The sequence below is a fragment of the Chiloscyllium plagiosum genome, chromosome 12 (assembly GCF_004010195.1).
Source record: "Chiloscyllium plagiosum isolate BGI_BamShark_2017 chromosome 12, ASM401019v2, whole genome shotgun sequence".
NCBI lineage: Eukaryota > Metazoa > Chordata > Chondrichthyes > Orectolobiformes > Hemiscylliidae > Chiloscyllium > Chiloscyllium plagiosum.
Genome location: NC_057721.1, coordinates 44,008,682 through 44,025,654, shown reverse-complemented (window position 1 = coordinate 44,025,654; position 16,973 = coordinate 44,008,682). Strand labels below are relative to the sequence as shown.

The 16,973-nt window shown below is 41.8% G+C and overlaps 1 protein-coding gene across 4 annotated transcripts in view; it reads right to left on the bottom strand.

Moving 5' to 3' along the window:
• Positions 1-7,563: 7,563 nt before the first annotated feature.
• LOC122555180 (prostaglandin F2 receptor negative regulator-like) overlaps positions 7,564-16,973 on the bottom strand; it is a 131,271-nt gene continuing 121,861 nt past the window's right edge. For all 4 annotated transcript variants that reach the window (XM_043700918.1, XM_043700917.1, XM_043700916.1 and 1 more), the window contains 2 exons: positions 13,485-13,781; positions 7,564-11,009 (listed from right to left, as the gene is read on the bottom strand). In XM_043700918.1, the coding sequence (XP_043556853.1) occupies positions 10,846-11,009; positions 13,485-13,781 (461 nt within the window). In that variant the 3' untranslated portion in view covers positions 7,564-10,845. The remainder of the gene's footprint in view (positions 11,010-13,484; positions 13,782-16,973) is intronic.

The following is a 16,973-nucleotide window of genomic DNA, read 5'->3' as shown; positions in this document are numbered from 1 at the left end:
CACCCCATCAGCATTTTGGAGATATCATTCCCTCCATGACCCCCTTATCAAATTCACGCACCCCACCCCACTCCCCACCAGCCCACTCCTGGCACCTTCCCCTGCCACCGCAGAAAGTGCAAAACCTGCACCCACACCTCCCCCCTCACCTCCGTCCAAGGCCCCAAAGGATCCTTCCACATCCGAAAGAAATTTACCTGGATTTCTACACGTCATCTATTGTATCCGTTGCACCCAAAATGGTCTCCGCTACATTGGGGAGACAGGATGCCAAGTTGTGGATCATTTCAGAGAACATGTCTGGGACAGTCACACCAACAAATCCCACCACCCTGTGGCCGAACACTTCAACTCCCCCTCCCGCTTTATCAAGGACATGCAGGTGCTGGGCCTCCTCTATCACCAATTCCTAACCACCCAATACCTGGAGGAAGAATGCCTCATCTTCTGTCTTGGGACCCTGCAACCACACAGGAGCAATGTGGATTTCACCAGGTTCCTCATTTTCCCTCCCCTAACCTCATCCAAGTCCCAAGCCTCCAACTCGGCACCGCATGCTTAACCTATCCATTTTCCTTCCCACCTGTCCGCTCCACCATCCTCTTTGACTTATCACTTTTTTTTAAGCCACCTTTATCTACCTATCACATTCCCAGCTACCTTCCCCCCCCCCCCCCCCCCCCACCCCATCCCATTTATCTCTCAGCCCCCTTGGCCCACAAGCTTCATTCCTGATGAAAGGCTTATGCCCAAAACATCGATTCTCCTGCTCCTCAGATGCTGCCTGACCTGCTGTGCTTTTCCAGCAGCACACTCTCGATTCTGATCTCCAGCATCTGCAGTCCTCGCTTTCTCCTCCAATACAAATCCCTGACATTCTGCCCTCTCCATTGCATGAAGTCTCACATGTCAGGAGAGATGATCAGTCTGTTGGCAGGAGGCTGCCAGACGTCACCGGAGTGTGATGAAGGAGATGGTGCTGAGGATCACACAGGACTGGTCACTGCAAGGAAGACAATACTTGATTGTCCTACACCCCACCTCAAATCCCTCCTCACCCTTATCGACGTATTGAGGAGAGAGGGAATGCATAGCTTATGTACAAGTCCCTGGATGGTGAGGTCACGGAGGAGCTGTGTTATAAAGGTCTCAGATATGGACTTTTGAGGAGGGTGGCCAAAAAAACAATACTAATGCACGGAAACAAGATGCTTCATAAACCAACAGGCCTGCTAGACAATCTTCTATTACTGTCAGGAGAGTGAAATATTTGAGCTCTAAACTGTGGCAGCTTGGAGTACAGCAAATGCTGACTGACCCTGTGAGAGCACCAGCAGAATCAAACAGGAAGGAGCAGCTGTGGCCCATATTTGGATTTTGCCAAAGCACAGGAGCACTGCAGTGATTCATTGCAGCTCAGACAGAAATGACAAAATTTCAGCTTTTGTTTTCTATAAAATTTCAGGGTTCTGTTGTACCATGGCTGCGGATACTAGTGCTCTGGAGGGTCTCTCAGCAGCCCGGCAATCTATCATCATCAGGTTGTGGAGGTGCTTCCAGTTAACAGTGACATGGCATCCCGGAGTGTCAGCTTACTGTCCTCTAGATCATGGTGTTCATGTTTACACCACTCTAATAATATCAGTGCCCTCATCACCCATCCAGCTGATTCAGTTGCAAGTTGGTACAGTCTAATGCTGGGCCTGATCAGTAAGCTTCACACAGTCAGGAAGGAGAGATTACATCTGGTGTGAGTATACAGATCAAGGAATTTGGAGACAACAGGGGAATTCAGTGCAGAGGTGAACAAGGTGCTTTTTGCTTGCTTTTTCTTTTTGTCTTGTTTATAAGGTTTTGTTTTTAAAACGGAATAAATTAAAGCCCAGGATGAGGGACCCAGCACAGAATACTGACATCCCACGAAAACCTTAAGTTCATTGGTTGGTGATAGTCAAATTAGTAACCAACTATTATAGGTTACTTCCAAAATTAAGGTAAATAGGTTAAATATTTACAAGCGACAAACTAAAAGACTATTATGAATTTTTACAAATTAAGAAACAAGTAATTTAAAAAGTGATACTGGGCCAGACAATATCTTCTACTTGCATGATGTGGGAGTTGGTGGAACCCTTTGGTTCATCAACTAGGAGAAAGTGAGGACTGCAGATCCACATCTGACAGAAATTTACCTGTACTTCCACACACGTCATCTACTGTATCTATTGCTCCCGATGTGGTCTCCTCTACACTGGGGAGACAGGATACCAGCTTGTGAATCATTTCAGAGAACATCTCTGGCCCACCAGCCCCACGGCTGAACACTTTAACTCCCCCCTCCAAACTCACCTAACCCTTACTACCCAACACCTGGAGGAAGAACACATCGGTACCTTGCAACCACACAAGATCAATGTGGATTTCACCAGTTTCCCCATTTTCCCTCCCACCCCACCTTATCTCAGCACTACCCTCTTGAACAGTCCTACCTGCCCATTTTCCTTCCCACCTGTCTGCTCGACCCTCCTCTCTCACCTATCACTTTCAACCCCACCTTCATCTACCCATCACATTCCCAGTTACCTTCCCCTAGCCCCAACCCCTCCCATTTATCTCTCAGCCACCTTGGCCCACAAGCCTCATTCCTGCTGAAGAGCTTATGCCTGAAATTTCGATTCTCCTGCTCCTTAGATGCTGCCCAGCAGGCTGTGCTTTTCCAACACCACCCTCTTCACCTTTGTGGTTTGTATTGACCATGTCGATAGCAAGACCTTGGAATACAAGTTTATAGTTCATTGGAAGTAGAGTTGTCTTTAGCTAGGGTAGTGAAGGTGGAATTTGGTAGACTTGCCTTTATTGGTCAGTGCATAGAGTATAGGAGTGAAGAGGTCATGTTGCTGCTGTAAAGGACATTGATTAAGCTGCTTTTGGAATGCTGTAGTTGGTTCTAGTCTCCTTCCTATCGGAAGGATGTTGTGAAACTTGAAAGTGTTCAGAAAAGATTTACAAGGGTGTTGCCAGGGTTGGAGCTACAGCGAGAGGCTGAATAGACTCTGGTTACGTTTCCCTGAAGTGTTAGAGGCTTAGGTGTTGTCTTCTAGAGGCTTTTAAAATAATGAGGGGCATGGATGGGGTAAATAGACAAGTCCTTTTCCCCAGCGTGGAGTCCAAAACTAGAGGGCATAGGGTTAGGATGACAGGGGAAATAAATTATGGGAACCTAAGGAGCAACTTTTTCATGGAGAGGGTGGTGCATCTATGGAATGAGCTGCCAGAGGAAGTGGAGGCGGCTGGATGGGTGAATGAATAGGAACAGTTTAGAGGGATATGGGCCAAATGCGATTATGTTTATTTAGGAGATCTGATCGACGTGGACAAGTTGGTCTGAAAGGTCTGTTTCCATACTGAACTTCTCTACGACTCTTAAGTGTTGGTAGCTTGAGCAACTCGGCTCAGAGTTGGTGAGTTGGATTCTGAGCTTCAAACACCTTGACACGTTGAGAGGGGGAAGACTCACCTGGACACTGTTTTCAGTCACAGTCAGTGGTCAGGGCCAGAGTGATGTGATTATGCGTGAGGCAGGTAGCAGGATCCAGGAGAAGGTGCTGAAGGAGCCTCAGCCCTTGATTTGTCAAATAAGTTTGAGATTCTTGCTCATGTATGGAGGCGAATGGGGCTCTATAAAGAGAAATGTAGTTGTAATCAGGGATAGAGTAGTCAGGTTCACAGGTAGTGTTCTCTGCGGCCAAGTCTGAGTCCTAAAGGCTATGCTGTCTGCCTGGTACTCAGCTGCAGGTTATGTCATCTGGGTTTCAGAAGAACTTGAAGTGGGAGATGAAAGATCCAGTCGTCATAGCCCATGTAGGTACCAATGATTCAGCAGAACCTCTTTCTACCTGTGAGAATAATTTAGCCCTAGCTGTTCATAAACAGGAAACAAAAAAAGGTAATAATCTTCAGACTACTTGAGCTACAAACAAATTGGCACAAGGTCAACCCAAGATTACAGAGGGAAATGCGCAGCTCAAAGATTGGTGTGGGAGAAACCGGTTCAAACGCATGATACATCAGTACTTGGGAAGGAAAGAACTGTTCAAATGAAATCAGCTCCCCAAATCATGCTGACACCAGGGTCCTGGCAAATGATATAAAGGCTGTGAATAGGGTTTTAATCTAAATAGTGGGGGAATGGGTTCAGTTGCATTAAATTATGGAAAATGTTTGGGGTGGGGAAGATAAGCTGTAGGTGGGGGAAGGAGGATCAGTGCAGCCTATTAACATTTCCAGAGTACAGAAAGGGTCAGGAATCTAACATCAGGCACAGCAGATAATTGTGCAAAGTGGGGTCAGTTGATGCAGGTCTGAAGATTTGTCCTGCAGTGCACACAGGATATAAAACAAGTTAAATGAACTTTAGTGCAGATTGAAAGTGGTGAGTAAAAATATGGGTATTTCAAATGTGACTGCAAGGGGGTCTAAGTACCCAAGGATACAAGTCCTACCAAAAAAGACAGGCAGATGGATAGGGTTACCTTGTTAGTAAAATAATTAAATCAACAGTGAAAAGGGATATGTCGTCAGTCGGCATAACATCTGTGAGACTAGGGTTGGGAAACTGCAAATTGAAAAAGATGCTGATGGGAGGTGTGTATTAGCTTCCAAGCAGCAGTCAAGGTATAGGGAAGAAAATAAATCTGGAGATTGAAAAGGCATACAAGGCAGGCCCTTTTAAAATAAGCATTGGGGGTCTTCAATATGCAGGTATACTGGGAAAATCAGGTTGTAGTGGATATTAAGAGAAGGAACTTGTAGAATATCAGAGGAGATTTTTTTTGGAAGATCCCACTAGGGAACAGGCAATTCTGAATTTGTTGACGAGTAATGAGGTAGACTTGATTATGGATCTTAAGGTGAAGGAACCCCAGGAGCGCAGTGACCATAACATAACATGAGCCTGTAGTTTGAGAGAGAAGCTAGAATCAGATATAAAGATGATAGAGTAAAAGACATGAAGGAGGAGCTGGCCAGAGTTGACGGGAAGGGATGGTGGCAGAACCACAATGGTACAAGTGGCTGAAGGTAATTCGGAGGCACAGCTGAAATTCATCCCAAGGAAGAAACAACATAAGGAGAGAATGACGTAACCGTGGCTGACAAGGGAAGTCAGGGACAGCATTAAAAACTTCCCCTAGTGGGAAGCCAAAGGTTGAGAAGCCTTTAAAAGCCAAAAGAGGATAACTTAAATTAAAAAAAAAACAATAAATGGGTGATGATGAAATAAGAGGATAAACAAGCTAGCTAGTAATATAAAAGGTGATCACAAGAGTTTCTTTAAGATATAGCGAGGTGTTAGAGAGATAGACCACTGGAAAATGAGGCTGGAGGAGTAGTAATGCGAAACAAAAAAGTGGAGGAACTGAACAGGTACTTTGCATCATTTTCACAGTGGAAGACACCAGCAGTATACCAGAACTTAGAGAGTAAAGGGGCAGAAGTGAGTGAGTGGCCTATACTAAGAACAAACTGCTGATGAAGCTGAAAGGTCTGAGGGTAGATAAATCACTAGGACCAGATAGATTACACCCCAGAGTTCTGAGGAGAAAGCAGAGGGGATTGCAGGGCATTAGTGGTGATCTTTCAGGACTCCGTCAGGTAGGGTCCTAAGGATATCCCTGTTTAAGAAGTGGGGGTGGGGGTGGAGAAGCCAGAAGACAGGAAACTTTAGGCCTGTTAGCCTGATCTTGGGTGTTGGTAAGAAGTTTGAATCCATTAAGAGTGAGATTGTGGAATACATGGTAAAACAGGCTGAGTAAGCACTGCATCATCAAAAGGAACTCACATCTGACAAATCGGTTAGAACTATTTCAGGAAGTAACAAGCGAGTTAAACAAAGGAAAGCCAGTGGATGTGATCTATTTGGATTTCCAGAAGGCCTTTGAAAAAGTACTGTACAGGAGTGTCTTGGGGGCAAGGTACTGGATAGAGGATTGGCTGACTGGCAGAAGGCAGAGAGTGGGGATAAATGAGGTCTCTTTAGGCAGTGGCAGCTGGTGCCTAGTAGAGTTATGCAGAGGTCAGTGTTCAGACCACAACTGTTCATGTTGTGTTATGCATTAAAAATTCAAATGATGGAATGGAGGACATTGTTGCTAAGTGTGCAGATGAGACAAAGATAGGTGGAGGGAAAGGTAGTGTTGAGAAGCAAAGGGGCTGCAGAAGAACTTGGACAGACTAAGAATGGACAAAGCAGCTGCAGAAGGCTGTTAAGGCCAAGTCATTGATCCCTTACTAATTAAGAACCTATCTTTGTCAGAAATACACTGTTTATCGGGGAGAAAGGAATGGAAGGAAAGGAAAAGAAAGGAAAGGAAAAGGATTGAACGGTGGAATCATTTTGATGGGCCAAATAGCATAATTCTGCTCCTATATTTTTAATGATCTTGTGGCCTCAAGGCAAAACCCAAACAGCATTCTGCCACACCATGTGCAATCTCCCCCATAAGTCAGGGGAACTGAAAATCAAGAGCTCTCTGCATAGAAGCCCAAGGGCAAACAGTATAAGACACCAAGGGAGCACACAAAGAATAACTAGTTCATAATTGTTTGTATTGTGTAAATTTGTTGAGGGGTGGCTCACAGTGATCTATAATGGAGCAGTTCAGAAGTGTGCAAAAGTAGTGAATGATAGGTGTTCATCATGAGGTGCACAACCACTAAAAAGGCCTCTGACAGGCCCTTAAATTGGGGGGGGGGGGGGGGGGGGATCCAGCCCTGACTTTGTTATTAAGCCTGCTGGTAAAGGTGGTGCTGCTGGAGTCTGGGGGACCAACCTCCATGTTGCAGAGGCCAAGTGCCAGCTCTCAGATACTTCCTCCTATCCATCCAGGACCATGACCCCACCATGAAATATGTCATCGCATCAACTAGTCACCAACCTCATTTTGTTTGTTAATCTTACCCACACTCCTCCACTGCCTCCAAGTTCAGTCTCTCATTATCTTCAGGTCAGAGAGGTGGCCATGGGTACCTGCATGAGCTTTACCATGGACTTCTGTTTTTGTTCCCATGTTTCCCTTTGCACAGAGCTTCCCCCCTGCACCATTTCAGTCATGTTACAAACCCAGAGCTCTTCAATTGGCAGATCTTCCCTGTCAACAGCAAGCCTCAGCAAGATCCAGGCAGCATAGGAGAAGCAGAACAAGAGACAAGCAAACATGCAAAATTTCTTTAGAACCAATGAGAACATTTGGATTCCCCTTGGCTTTACTTTCTGTATACTGGTCGTTTAAGGACCACTGGCTAAAAAAGGTGCTGTAGGAAGTAAAAGAAAAATTAAGTGGGGCAATTTGAAAGGAGGACTAGCCCTGGCAAACAATCATTTGCCCCTGTTTTCTAGAAAAAAAAAGATATGTTTTGGGGTATGAAAACTGATCAAATTTGATTTGAGGAAATCTGTTTCCAGGAGATAAGGTCAAACACTTTTACAATTCTCTCTAAGCAATGGCACTGGAGATGAACCATAAGGAATGAAAACCTGCTAGAAACATTCACCAAGCACATGAATATGAACCATGAGAAAACTTTAATTTGCATGGTTTTATGTACAGTACAGCTGTAAGAGTCAGCTGAAAATTTACAGACATTCAAACAAAGAAAACTTGAAATGCACCTAAGAATTTGCATGTTTTAAGAATTTTACTTTAACCATTTTGAAGTTACTGATAGTTTTGGTTAACCCATACGTGAATAAAAAAGCAATGACGTGTAGGAAATCTTGAAGACTAACATTGTTTTTCAACAGGTTAGTACCATGATGTGGCAGATCCTTTAAAGACTAAGAATAGCTCGAGAAATAATACAGGAAAACTAATGTTTTTTTGTAATTGAAGACTAGAACGTGATGGTGTACATCCTACCTACTTCCAAGCTGCACAGGAATTGTCGACAAATTCACGCAGCAAAGTCTAGGCATGGGGGTGGGGAAGGAGGTGATTTTAAGATTAAAATTAAGCAGTTTTTAATCAGAAACATGTACATGAGTGGGCATAGCATGGATCATTTTTGTTTTGGAAACAGCTAGATTTATAGTGGCTGTGTACCTCTCTAGTGTACACAATACTTTGACAATGATAAAGTTTCTAAGTAGATTTAAGCACAACTACCTACCACTATTTGGTATGTAACAAATCAAAAGATTAAGTGGCATCTGAAGTGCAGAATAATAAAAATGGAACGTAGAGATGGTTCAACTGGATTAACACATTCCCATCCACTCAACATTCACAACCCTGGAAGATGCAATCTCTTTCTGAAGTAAGCTCGATTTTGAAAACAGATCCACTTAGAATATTGCTCCTCAAAAGAAAGATGGTAGAAATAAAGACATCTTTGCTGCTGACATTGTACAGAATGTAATGTAAAGACCACTTAAAAAATGACTGCAGTTTCAGATTTTATAAAAAAAAGTGGAGGGAAATATAACTGTTTCAAACACCTGCCCTGGATCTTGGCTCTAGTGCATTCAGAATTCTTCACAGAGGTTCATTCTAAAAGTGGTATGTTTCAAGAAGAGCAGCTGATTTATTCATCTTGATAACTGACAAAATACAAAAGTTGTAACAATTTGGAAATCTGAAGTAAAAACAAAAAATCTGAATACACAAAACATCAGTAACAGCATTGCTTCCACAAGTATACACACACTTTCATGAGCTTTTAGGAAGGAAGGTACAATTCCCTTGAGTTTAAAAGAACAATTCTATTAAGGGAACAACTAGAGATGAGGCAGTAGTTATGGATTCAAGTTAAAGTTTAAATGCTATATGAAAACACTAATAATAAATTCTCGGTCACTCAATTAAACAGTTTAAAAGAATCTGTTGTGTTACAGTAGTAATTTCCACCAAATGATATTGGCACTATTTGTTCACTTACTTGTGCAGAACATTGTGCACACTTCAAATATAAGTTAATGCTCTTCTTAAAGTGTGGAGATGTTAGAAGAACCATTTTATACTTGACAGTTGCCTTCTATTCAGGCCATTAGCAAGTATGCTGCTTTTATCTGCAAGAGAGGCCAACAGTGCGTGGCCAGCATACCGCTCCACAAACAAACATGAAAAAAGGTCAGGTCTGGATTCTCCTTCAGGGTAGGTAGGATCATTGCCTGTTAAGGCCGGACTCTCACCTCAGAGGGATTGTGCTGTTTAGTGATGCAGAGCAAAGTTCCTGCCAGACAGGGGGAGCCAGCCACTGCTCAGAGAGAACGATGATCCAGTAATACTACAGTCAGCAAGATTATGGACCTAACAGGAAGGAGAGGCTTCTTTTAGTGGGTTTACTCCTTCCTGGAGCAGTTCCAATGGGCCTTGCAATGCTGCCAGTGAATTAACAGTGATCCCTCTTAAACAGAGTCATTAAAATCAGCATCAATAGTGGCAGAATGCAATAAAATGGAGTACATTCCCTGGACATCATTCACTTCCATCATTAACATGAAGTGAAGGAGGACCAACTAGACCCCAGGAAAATCCTCAGTGGTGCTAACAGGGACAGACATACAGCAATCGGCCTCTCCACTCAATTTCAATTTTCCACCACAGAGCACCAAATTGAGCTGAGTTATACAGTAGGGAAACACTGTACAGTTTGTGAACTGATTTCCCGCTCAGCACACGAAACTGAAGGAAATCTGGAAGGTTCTGTTGGTAGTAGCACTTAACTAGAGATGGAATGGTCTTCCACGGCACTAGCTTTACCCAGATAAATACACTACATTCAATGTCTCAGGATCTGATCAGAAACAAGTCTTTTCAGCATTTGAATTCTCTTTGAAAAAGGCAAAAAAAGTACAAAAGTTGTCATATGCAGCAAATATAGAATGTGGTTTATTGAACGATATCATCCCACACTGAACTAGTTCCCCAACCTACCTGCATGAGTGTCAAACCAGCAGTCAACAACTTAGACTGGTTGTTTAAAGCTGCATTAATTGCAATAAGTTTAAACAGCAAACTATACTGATCTCAATGTAGATCTTTCACATCAAGATTAGACGGAAATGCACTCTACTGGAGTTAGCCATGGCAAGATCAATATCCACTTGGGTAAATTTCCAACTTGTGCATGTTCAAAAACAGCAATAAACAATTGCACAATTGTTCTCTCTCAATGATGTCTTGAAAATACATTGTATAATAACAGAACTACTGCCTCTCCCTTTAAAACACTCCCAAAGGAAACTTGTGCTGCAGCCCATTTTAGCCCCTGGCACTGGTCTCCGTTTCAAGCCAGTCTTCCATCAGAATGAAGGACTGTTGCAGAATAGTGTTGACATTGTTTATTTTATTGGCTTCAGGCTTTTCTAAAAAAAAATAAACTGGTAAAGCTTGGCTGTCTGCTTGATTCAATATTTCACTAATTTGGAACCTGCATTCACATTATGAACTCCCATTCAAGACAATAATGTTCAATACCAAATTGATCAATAATCTGAAAGCACAGCAATGGTAACTGACCAGCAGAAACCAAGGAAACGCAGCTCGAGTTAGATCTTCTCTATCAATAGAGATGGGCAGATGTTGAGGAACACTGGCAGTATCTCCACAATATCACTCACTCCGCTATCAAATAATTAACAAAATCACACAGTGACATTCCCACAGAGTGTTTGTACCCCACTTGAATATCTGAAAATGGCTTTTAAAAAGAAATTACAATCATTGCACATGTTAACATTCTTAAAACAAAACACTTCCTTAACATCTGCTTTTCTTCTCCCAAAATTGCAGAGCTTAACTAGTTCATCCAATGGTCACTCCTGCACCCCTGCAAGAGATTGTTGTCTCAGTCGCTGGCCATTGATATTAATCTGTGTTGTTCGTATCTTGGTGTTATTCTCTCCCCACAGCAGTATCGAGATGAACAGTAACCAATTGCACAGGCGAGAATTCCAATTAATATGGCCACACCAATTCCATATATCAAAGGCATTTTGAAGGAATCTAGCACTAAGGGAGAACAGGGAGGGAATGAGAGAAAGCAAAGGCAGTAATTAGTTGTCAACCACCTGATGAAGGAGCAGCACGCCAAAACCTATTGCTTCCAATTAAACCTGTTGGACTATAACCTGGTGTTGGGATTTTTAAACTTGGTAAATCCCAGTCCAACACCGGCATCTCCAAATCATGATCCTTTGGTCTCTTACTTGCTGAAATATGCAAATATTGTATTCTCGCACCACTTTTGTCAAATCTTTGAGTCCTACCTCCATTGTCTGCTTCCGAGATGCCTGATCATTCCCTTGAGCTGTAATACAGGTACTTCTTGTATAACACGCATTTTGTCAATGCAAATTGACTATAACACAATTGACAAATTGTGGACGCTCTGTTTGGATAATGTAAACTTTCTACTGAATGGGTAGAGTGACTTTCTATAGCACAAGGTTACAGAGGAGTGCAATGGTCACATTATCCCAGAATGCCCTATACTGTCTTTACATCACATTTCTCATTAAACATCTGTATTTTAATCATTTCTGGCTTTTGCTTGACATCTTTCCATTCATTCTTATCCAATTTCTTTGTTCAATTCTATTACTGGAACCTGGCTATAGTATATTATATTAATAAATGACTAAAAAAAAAGCATTTTAGCACTAGAAAGATTGTGTGTAACTATGTTGATAACAAAATAGTGATGACTAAAAAGGAGACCAGTTGACTCATCCCTCTGCATTCTATTAGTATAGGTCTATGGATATATAGTGTCACACAAGCTAGCTCATGGTAAAAGCCCATAGATTTTGTGTCACCCTTGGGCCATAAAGATTGTTCAGAAACACTATCAAGCAAAATCTGTGTGGTTATATGTTGTAATTGTGAATTATGCACTTCATCTTCTGTTTCTAAGGAGAATATCATTGTCACAGCTGCAAGAGAACAAGCCACGCAATCAAACTAGCTTTTATTACATGTTTACTTTCACAAGATGAGATGAGGAATTACTGTGTTGTCATAGAAACCTTCTCCTGAAAACACTGTTTAGTGGCCTCCAGGATGTCACCATCTCAAAATAGATGGTGATACAGGGGGATTAAAAAAAAAAGGAGATATTTCGATATAAACACTGAGGCATTGGGCCGAGACACACAACTGTAGGAAGTTGTAAATGGCAGAGGGGCACACCATCTCAAAATAGATGGTGATACAGGGGGATTAAAAAAAAAGGAGATATTTCGATATAAACACTGAGGCATTGGGCCGAGACACACAACTGTAGGAAGTTGTAAATGGCAGAGGGGCAAAAAGGGGAATAACAGAACAAGTTTGTGGCAGAAAACCACTCAGCTTTTCAACATCTGCATTAACTGGAGCAAAGTCTGGCAGTCCCTTTACAAGTGTGCACTCTAACACGCACAATTTTCAAGCGTGGACAATCCACTGTGCATGGAGACCAGATTATTTCTCCCCATAGGTGCCAAATGGTGAATCACAGTTACTACATTCTGGCCAGAGCTAACTTTGCAGCCAGTATAAAACACAGATGATATTCAAAAATACCTGTAGATATTTTGTGCTTAACCAGTGTTTTTGCTCATTTCTAAACAACACTTCATGGCTTCAATAGCTATTATTAAAAGCTAAGTTAGAGACCTAGGGCTCAACATCACTGGCACAAGGGCCGATTTGGAGAACACTCGGTGTTTGGAAGTGAATCAAGACCTTCCCTGATCATCTAAGCTTTAAACAGACTGCCTGGTTTAAAACAACAGACTGTGCAGGTCTGACTCTTAAACATTGAGTTTGTTATTCTCAGTCTGGTACCAATATGGCGCTTGACCAGTGAAGGAGAGAAATAAAGAGGAAATTAAAAAAACAGGATATTGTTCCTATGTGCCGTCCAAACATTCACCTTGAAAAAGGAGTGAACAATCTGTGAACACTGGGTAAAACCAAATGGACTCTGATGCCAACAGGAATAGCCTGTCAATTCTTTCCTCCACATTCAAAGTGAGAGCTATTGGGATTTCAGAAGAGGATCTAATTCACATGCAGAACAATTGTACTCATAATAAAAAGGAAAGAACAGAATAAATAGTTAGAACAGAAATTTTGGCTTTTAGCTTTTAAATTCATCCTCCTTGGCAAACTTTTGACTCTAATATTTTCTTTTCTCCAATTTACAAAAGGATGTACAATTCCCCAGAATGTCTTACAGAATGAAACAGCTCAGTTCCAGTAGCCAGTGAAAGCCAGAAGATTGAATTATAATTCAGTTTGCTTCAAAAATCTTTTGAACAAACCAAACTTAATAAATACTGGTGTTGGAAAAAATAAAATTCCCTCTTTCTCCCAGCTTCCCTGAACTTTAAATAAACAATAAAAATCCCTTTGAAAAAAGGAAAGCATCCCTGATCACATCCAAGAACATTACACAAGTTTTGCTCAATGATATCTCCTGAAATGAGAAATGAAACTAACCTGAAATATCAATGCGTACAGAAAGAGAATCAGAACGCTGTGGAGGCATTTTCTGCCATGTTCCAGTCTCTGATTTTACCCAAGGTGTGACTTTGCAGAAATAATCCCCAGCAACAGTCTTCTCAGAACAATGAAGTCGTAGACGGAATTCGTGCATGCTGATTCGTTCAACGCTGATATCACTATTGGCTTTCAGATGCGTCACCACTGACCTTTGATCTATCAACAGCAGAGGACGTTCGCTTGTGTCATTGGAGAACTGTTGGGTCACAAACCATTCCACTTCATACAGGACATCTAGGAGTAATGTCAATTCATCCAAATTTAGTTTAGAATTGCTTCATTATAACCTTGAATATATTCAAAATTGATTTAATTTCTCAAGAGACACAGCTCATTCACAACACCAGAATTTACATCAGGAAGGCGGTTAATAAACAATCCAGAAGAATAATCAATTGAAGGAAGGCCAAATTTGAAAAAGGTACAAATGGCTCTGGGTTGAATAATTTGGAGTTCAAGCATAGCCAGAAAAATGGTAGCTGATCAATGGGCCACCTTCAAAATAAAAAGACAGATAGTATGGACACAGATGGTCAGGCAAATATATCCAAAGGTGCCTGGTTGAGAGGGGAATAGAACTTGTGACGAAGTACTAAAAGTATGCCTATGCCAATGTCAGGTATAAGATAAAAATTGAGAAGCTACGTGCTGGAGGTGGTGGTGTGGGGGAAGTGGGGGTGGAAAAGAGGGCAGAGAAGAGGGAAGACAAGTGAAGCGAAGCAAATAGGGTAGATCAAATGAGAATAGCAGCTAACAAAAGGAAATGCAAGTATCTTCTCTGGGCATATACAGAGCAATCTCAGTTACCCAAACATCAATAATCCAAACAAGATCAAGGTCCTGATGCCTGGGTAAACTGTGTTATCCAAACAGAATACTCCCTGCCTGTGTCGTTCAGATAATTGAGGTTGCCCTGTACATACTAAAGAGGGGGAGGGGGACCCAATAGTAATCAAAAGGGGGACTTAAATGAGGCAAACAGACAGAATGCTGGAGAAACTCAGCAGGTCTGGCAGCATCTGGGGTGAGAAAAAGAGTTGGTGTAGAGTCCAGTGACCCCTTCTTTATTGAGAAGGGAGACAGAGGAGGAAATACATGCTAGAGGGTTTCAAATTGATGAGAACGGCGAATTGCATAGGTCACCTGTACTTAAAGGTGACAAGTCACAGAGCAAATGAAATGCATTCAAAAAGGAGCTGAATGAAGTGAGAAAGGAAACTGCTCAGGCACTAGCAATAATTTTGAAGTCTTCATTAGGATCATGGTAGTGCCAGGGAGCTGAAAATTGCAATATTAACATTTTATTTGAAGGAAGGTGTGAAGTCCAATCAACCTGTATTTGCTTATGAAAACAAAAAAAAAATGAAGAGAGAGAGGACCTTGTATAACTTCAATTTCAACTTCAACATTTGCAGAGGATACAAAACTTGGAAGCATAATAAACTTCAAGACAGAAGGTGAAAATCTTCACAAAACAGAAGTTGGAAGAGTGGGCAAATGGGTGACAAATGAACTTTGAGGTAAAGGTGAAGTCACCATGGTCCTATAGGATTATAGGGTTGCTCTCAGTGATGATTGATGGTAGTTTAACCGGAGGGTTACTACACTTCAGGTGAAGGGGGAAGACAGAGAAGGAGTCCTTTGTGATAATCACAGCCAGTGGAAACTGAACCCAAACTGTTGGCATCCTTCTGCATCGCAGATGGAGTTTAATCCAGATAAATGCGAGGTGATGTATTTTGGAAGGTCAAGTACAGGTAGAAAGTATACAGTGAATGGCAGAACCCCAAGAAGTGGGTTCTGCCATTCACTGCAGAGGGATCTGGGTGTGCAGGCCCACAGATCACTGAAGGTGGCAAAGCACATAGATAAGGTAGTAAAAAAAAAAAGGCCTATGGCATACTTGCCTTCATTGGAAGGGGCAGTATAACTTCTTTATCCTTGTACTCAACATACCTTTATAGAACTTTAGTTAGGCCATACATGGAATATTGCACACAGTTCAGTTCAGGTCACCAGACTACCAGAAAGATGTGGATGCTTTGGAGAGGGTATAGAAAAGGTTTACCAAGATGTTGCCTGCTATGGGGGATCTTAACTATGAAGAAAACACTGGGTAGAGTAGGTTTGTTTTCATTGGAACACATGAGGATGAGGGGAGACCTGATAGAAGTTTAAAAAGATAATGAATGGCATGGATAGAGGGGAAGTATGAGGCTTTTCGCCCAGGGTGGATGGGCCAATTACTAGGGGACACAGATTCTAGTGTTGTTTGGGAAGGGTGTCTGTCTGTCTGTGTCCAAGAGCTGAAAAGAGGGGTTTTTCTCTCAAAATGTGGTGAGTTCCTGGAACGCATTGCCAGAGGTGGTGGAAGCAGACACAATAGCAGCATTTAAGAAACACCTGGATAAATACATGAATAGGAAGGAAATGGAGGGATACAGATTCTGTAAGTGAAGACAGTTTTCATATGGAAGGGCAAAATGTGTCAGTGCAGGCTTGGAGGTCAGAAGGGCACGGTCCGGTGTTGTGTTGTTCTTTGTTTGTTCCAGTGATGAGCAATTAATGCTGACCCAGTCAGTGAGGCTCATGTCAAATTAATTCAAAATGTCAAGCCAGTGACAGTACAAACAAAAAAGGAAATATTGGATTAAAGATAAAAGGACAAAATAGTTTTATTTCAACATAGGGTTTTAAAATCTCATAAGAGTGTAACTACAGATTTGCTAACTTTTTTTGGCATTAGTGTTTCATTGGCAAGTACCAAAGAGTTGAGGAGAAAGTACTCCGAAAGGGTTGAGAATCTGAACAATTTGCTACTCCAAAGTGCAATGGATGCTGGGACAGTGAGTAAATTTAAGGAGGAGGAGTTAGACAATTAATTGGTAATGGGTTGAAGGGTTATGGGGAGAAGGCAGGAAAACGAGGGCGAGGAACATATCAACCATGATTGAATGGCAGAGCAGACGGTCTAATTCTGTTCCTATATCTTATGAAGTAAGTACTTAATATTTCACATGATGTATTTAAAAATGGATAACGAATTTGGTATGTCTAAGTAGCTGTGGAAATTTAAAATGCTCAAAAATAGGCTCCTACTTCACTTCAGACCAATTCTAACTTTGAGAGGCCGTCATTACTTTTGATCTGGACACAAACTGAAGATGCTGCTCACTGCATTTCAGTGGGGAGCTAAGTAAAATTTTGTTATTTTCATGACACAAATAGAAGATCAGCCCACCTCAGACAGCTACTTTGGGATTTCAGTGTTCAACTCTGCAACAGCTTTTGTCTCAAATTGTTGTAGCATTTGTACATCAATAAGGGAGTGTTCTAGGCCATGTGATGTCATGTTAATGTTGTAATGAAGCCAACTCACTTCACTGTTATTCTTAACTAAAGGAGTTGCTAAACATGAAGCACAAA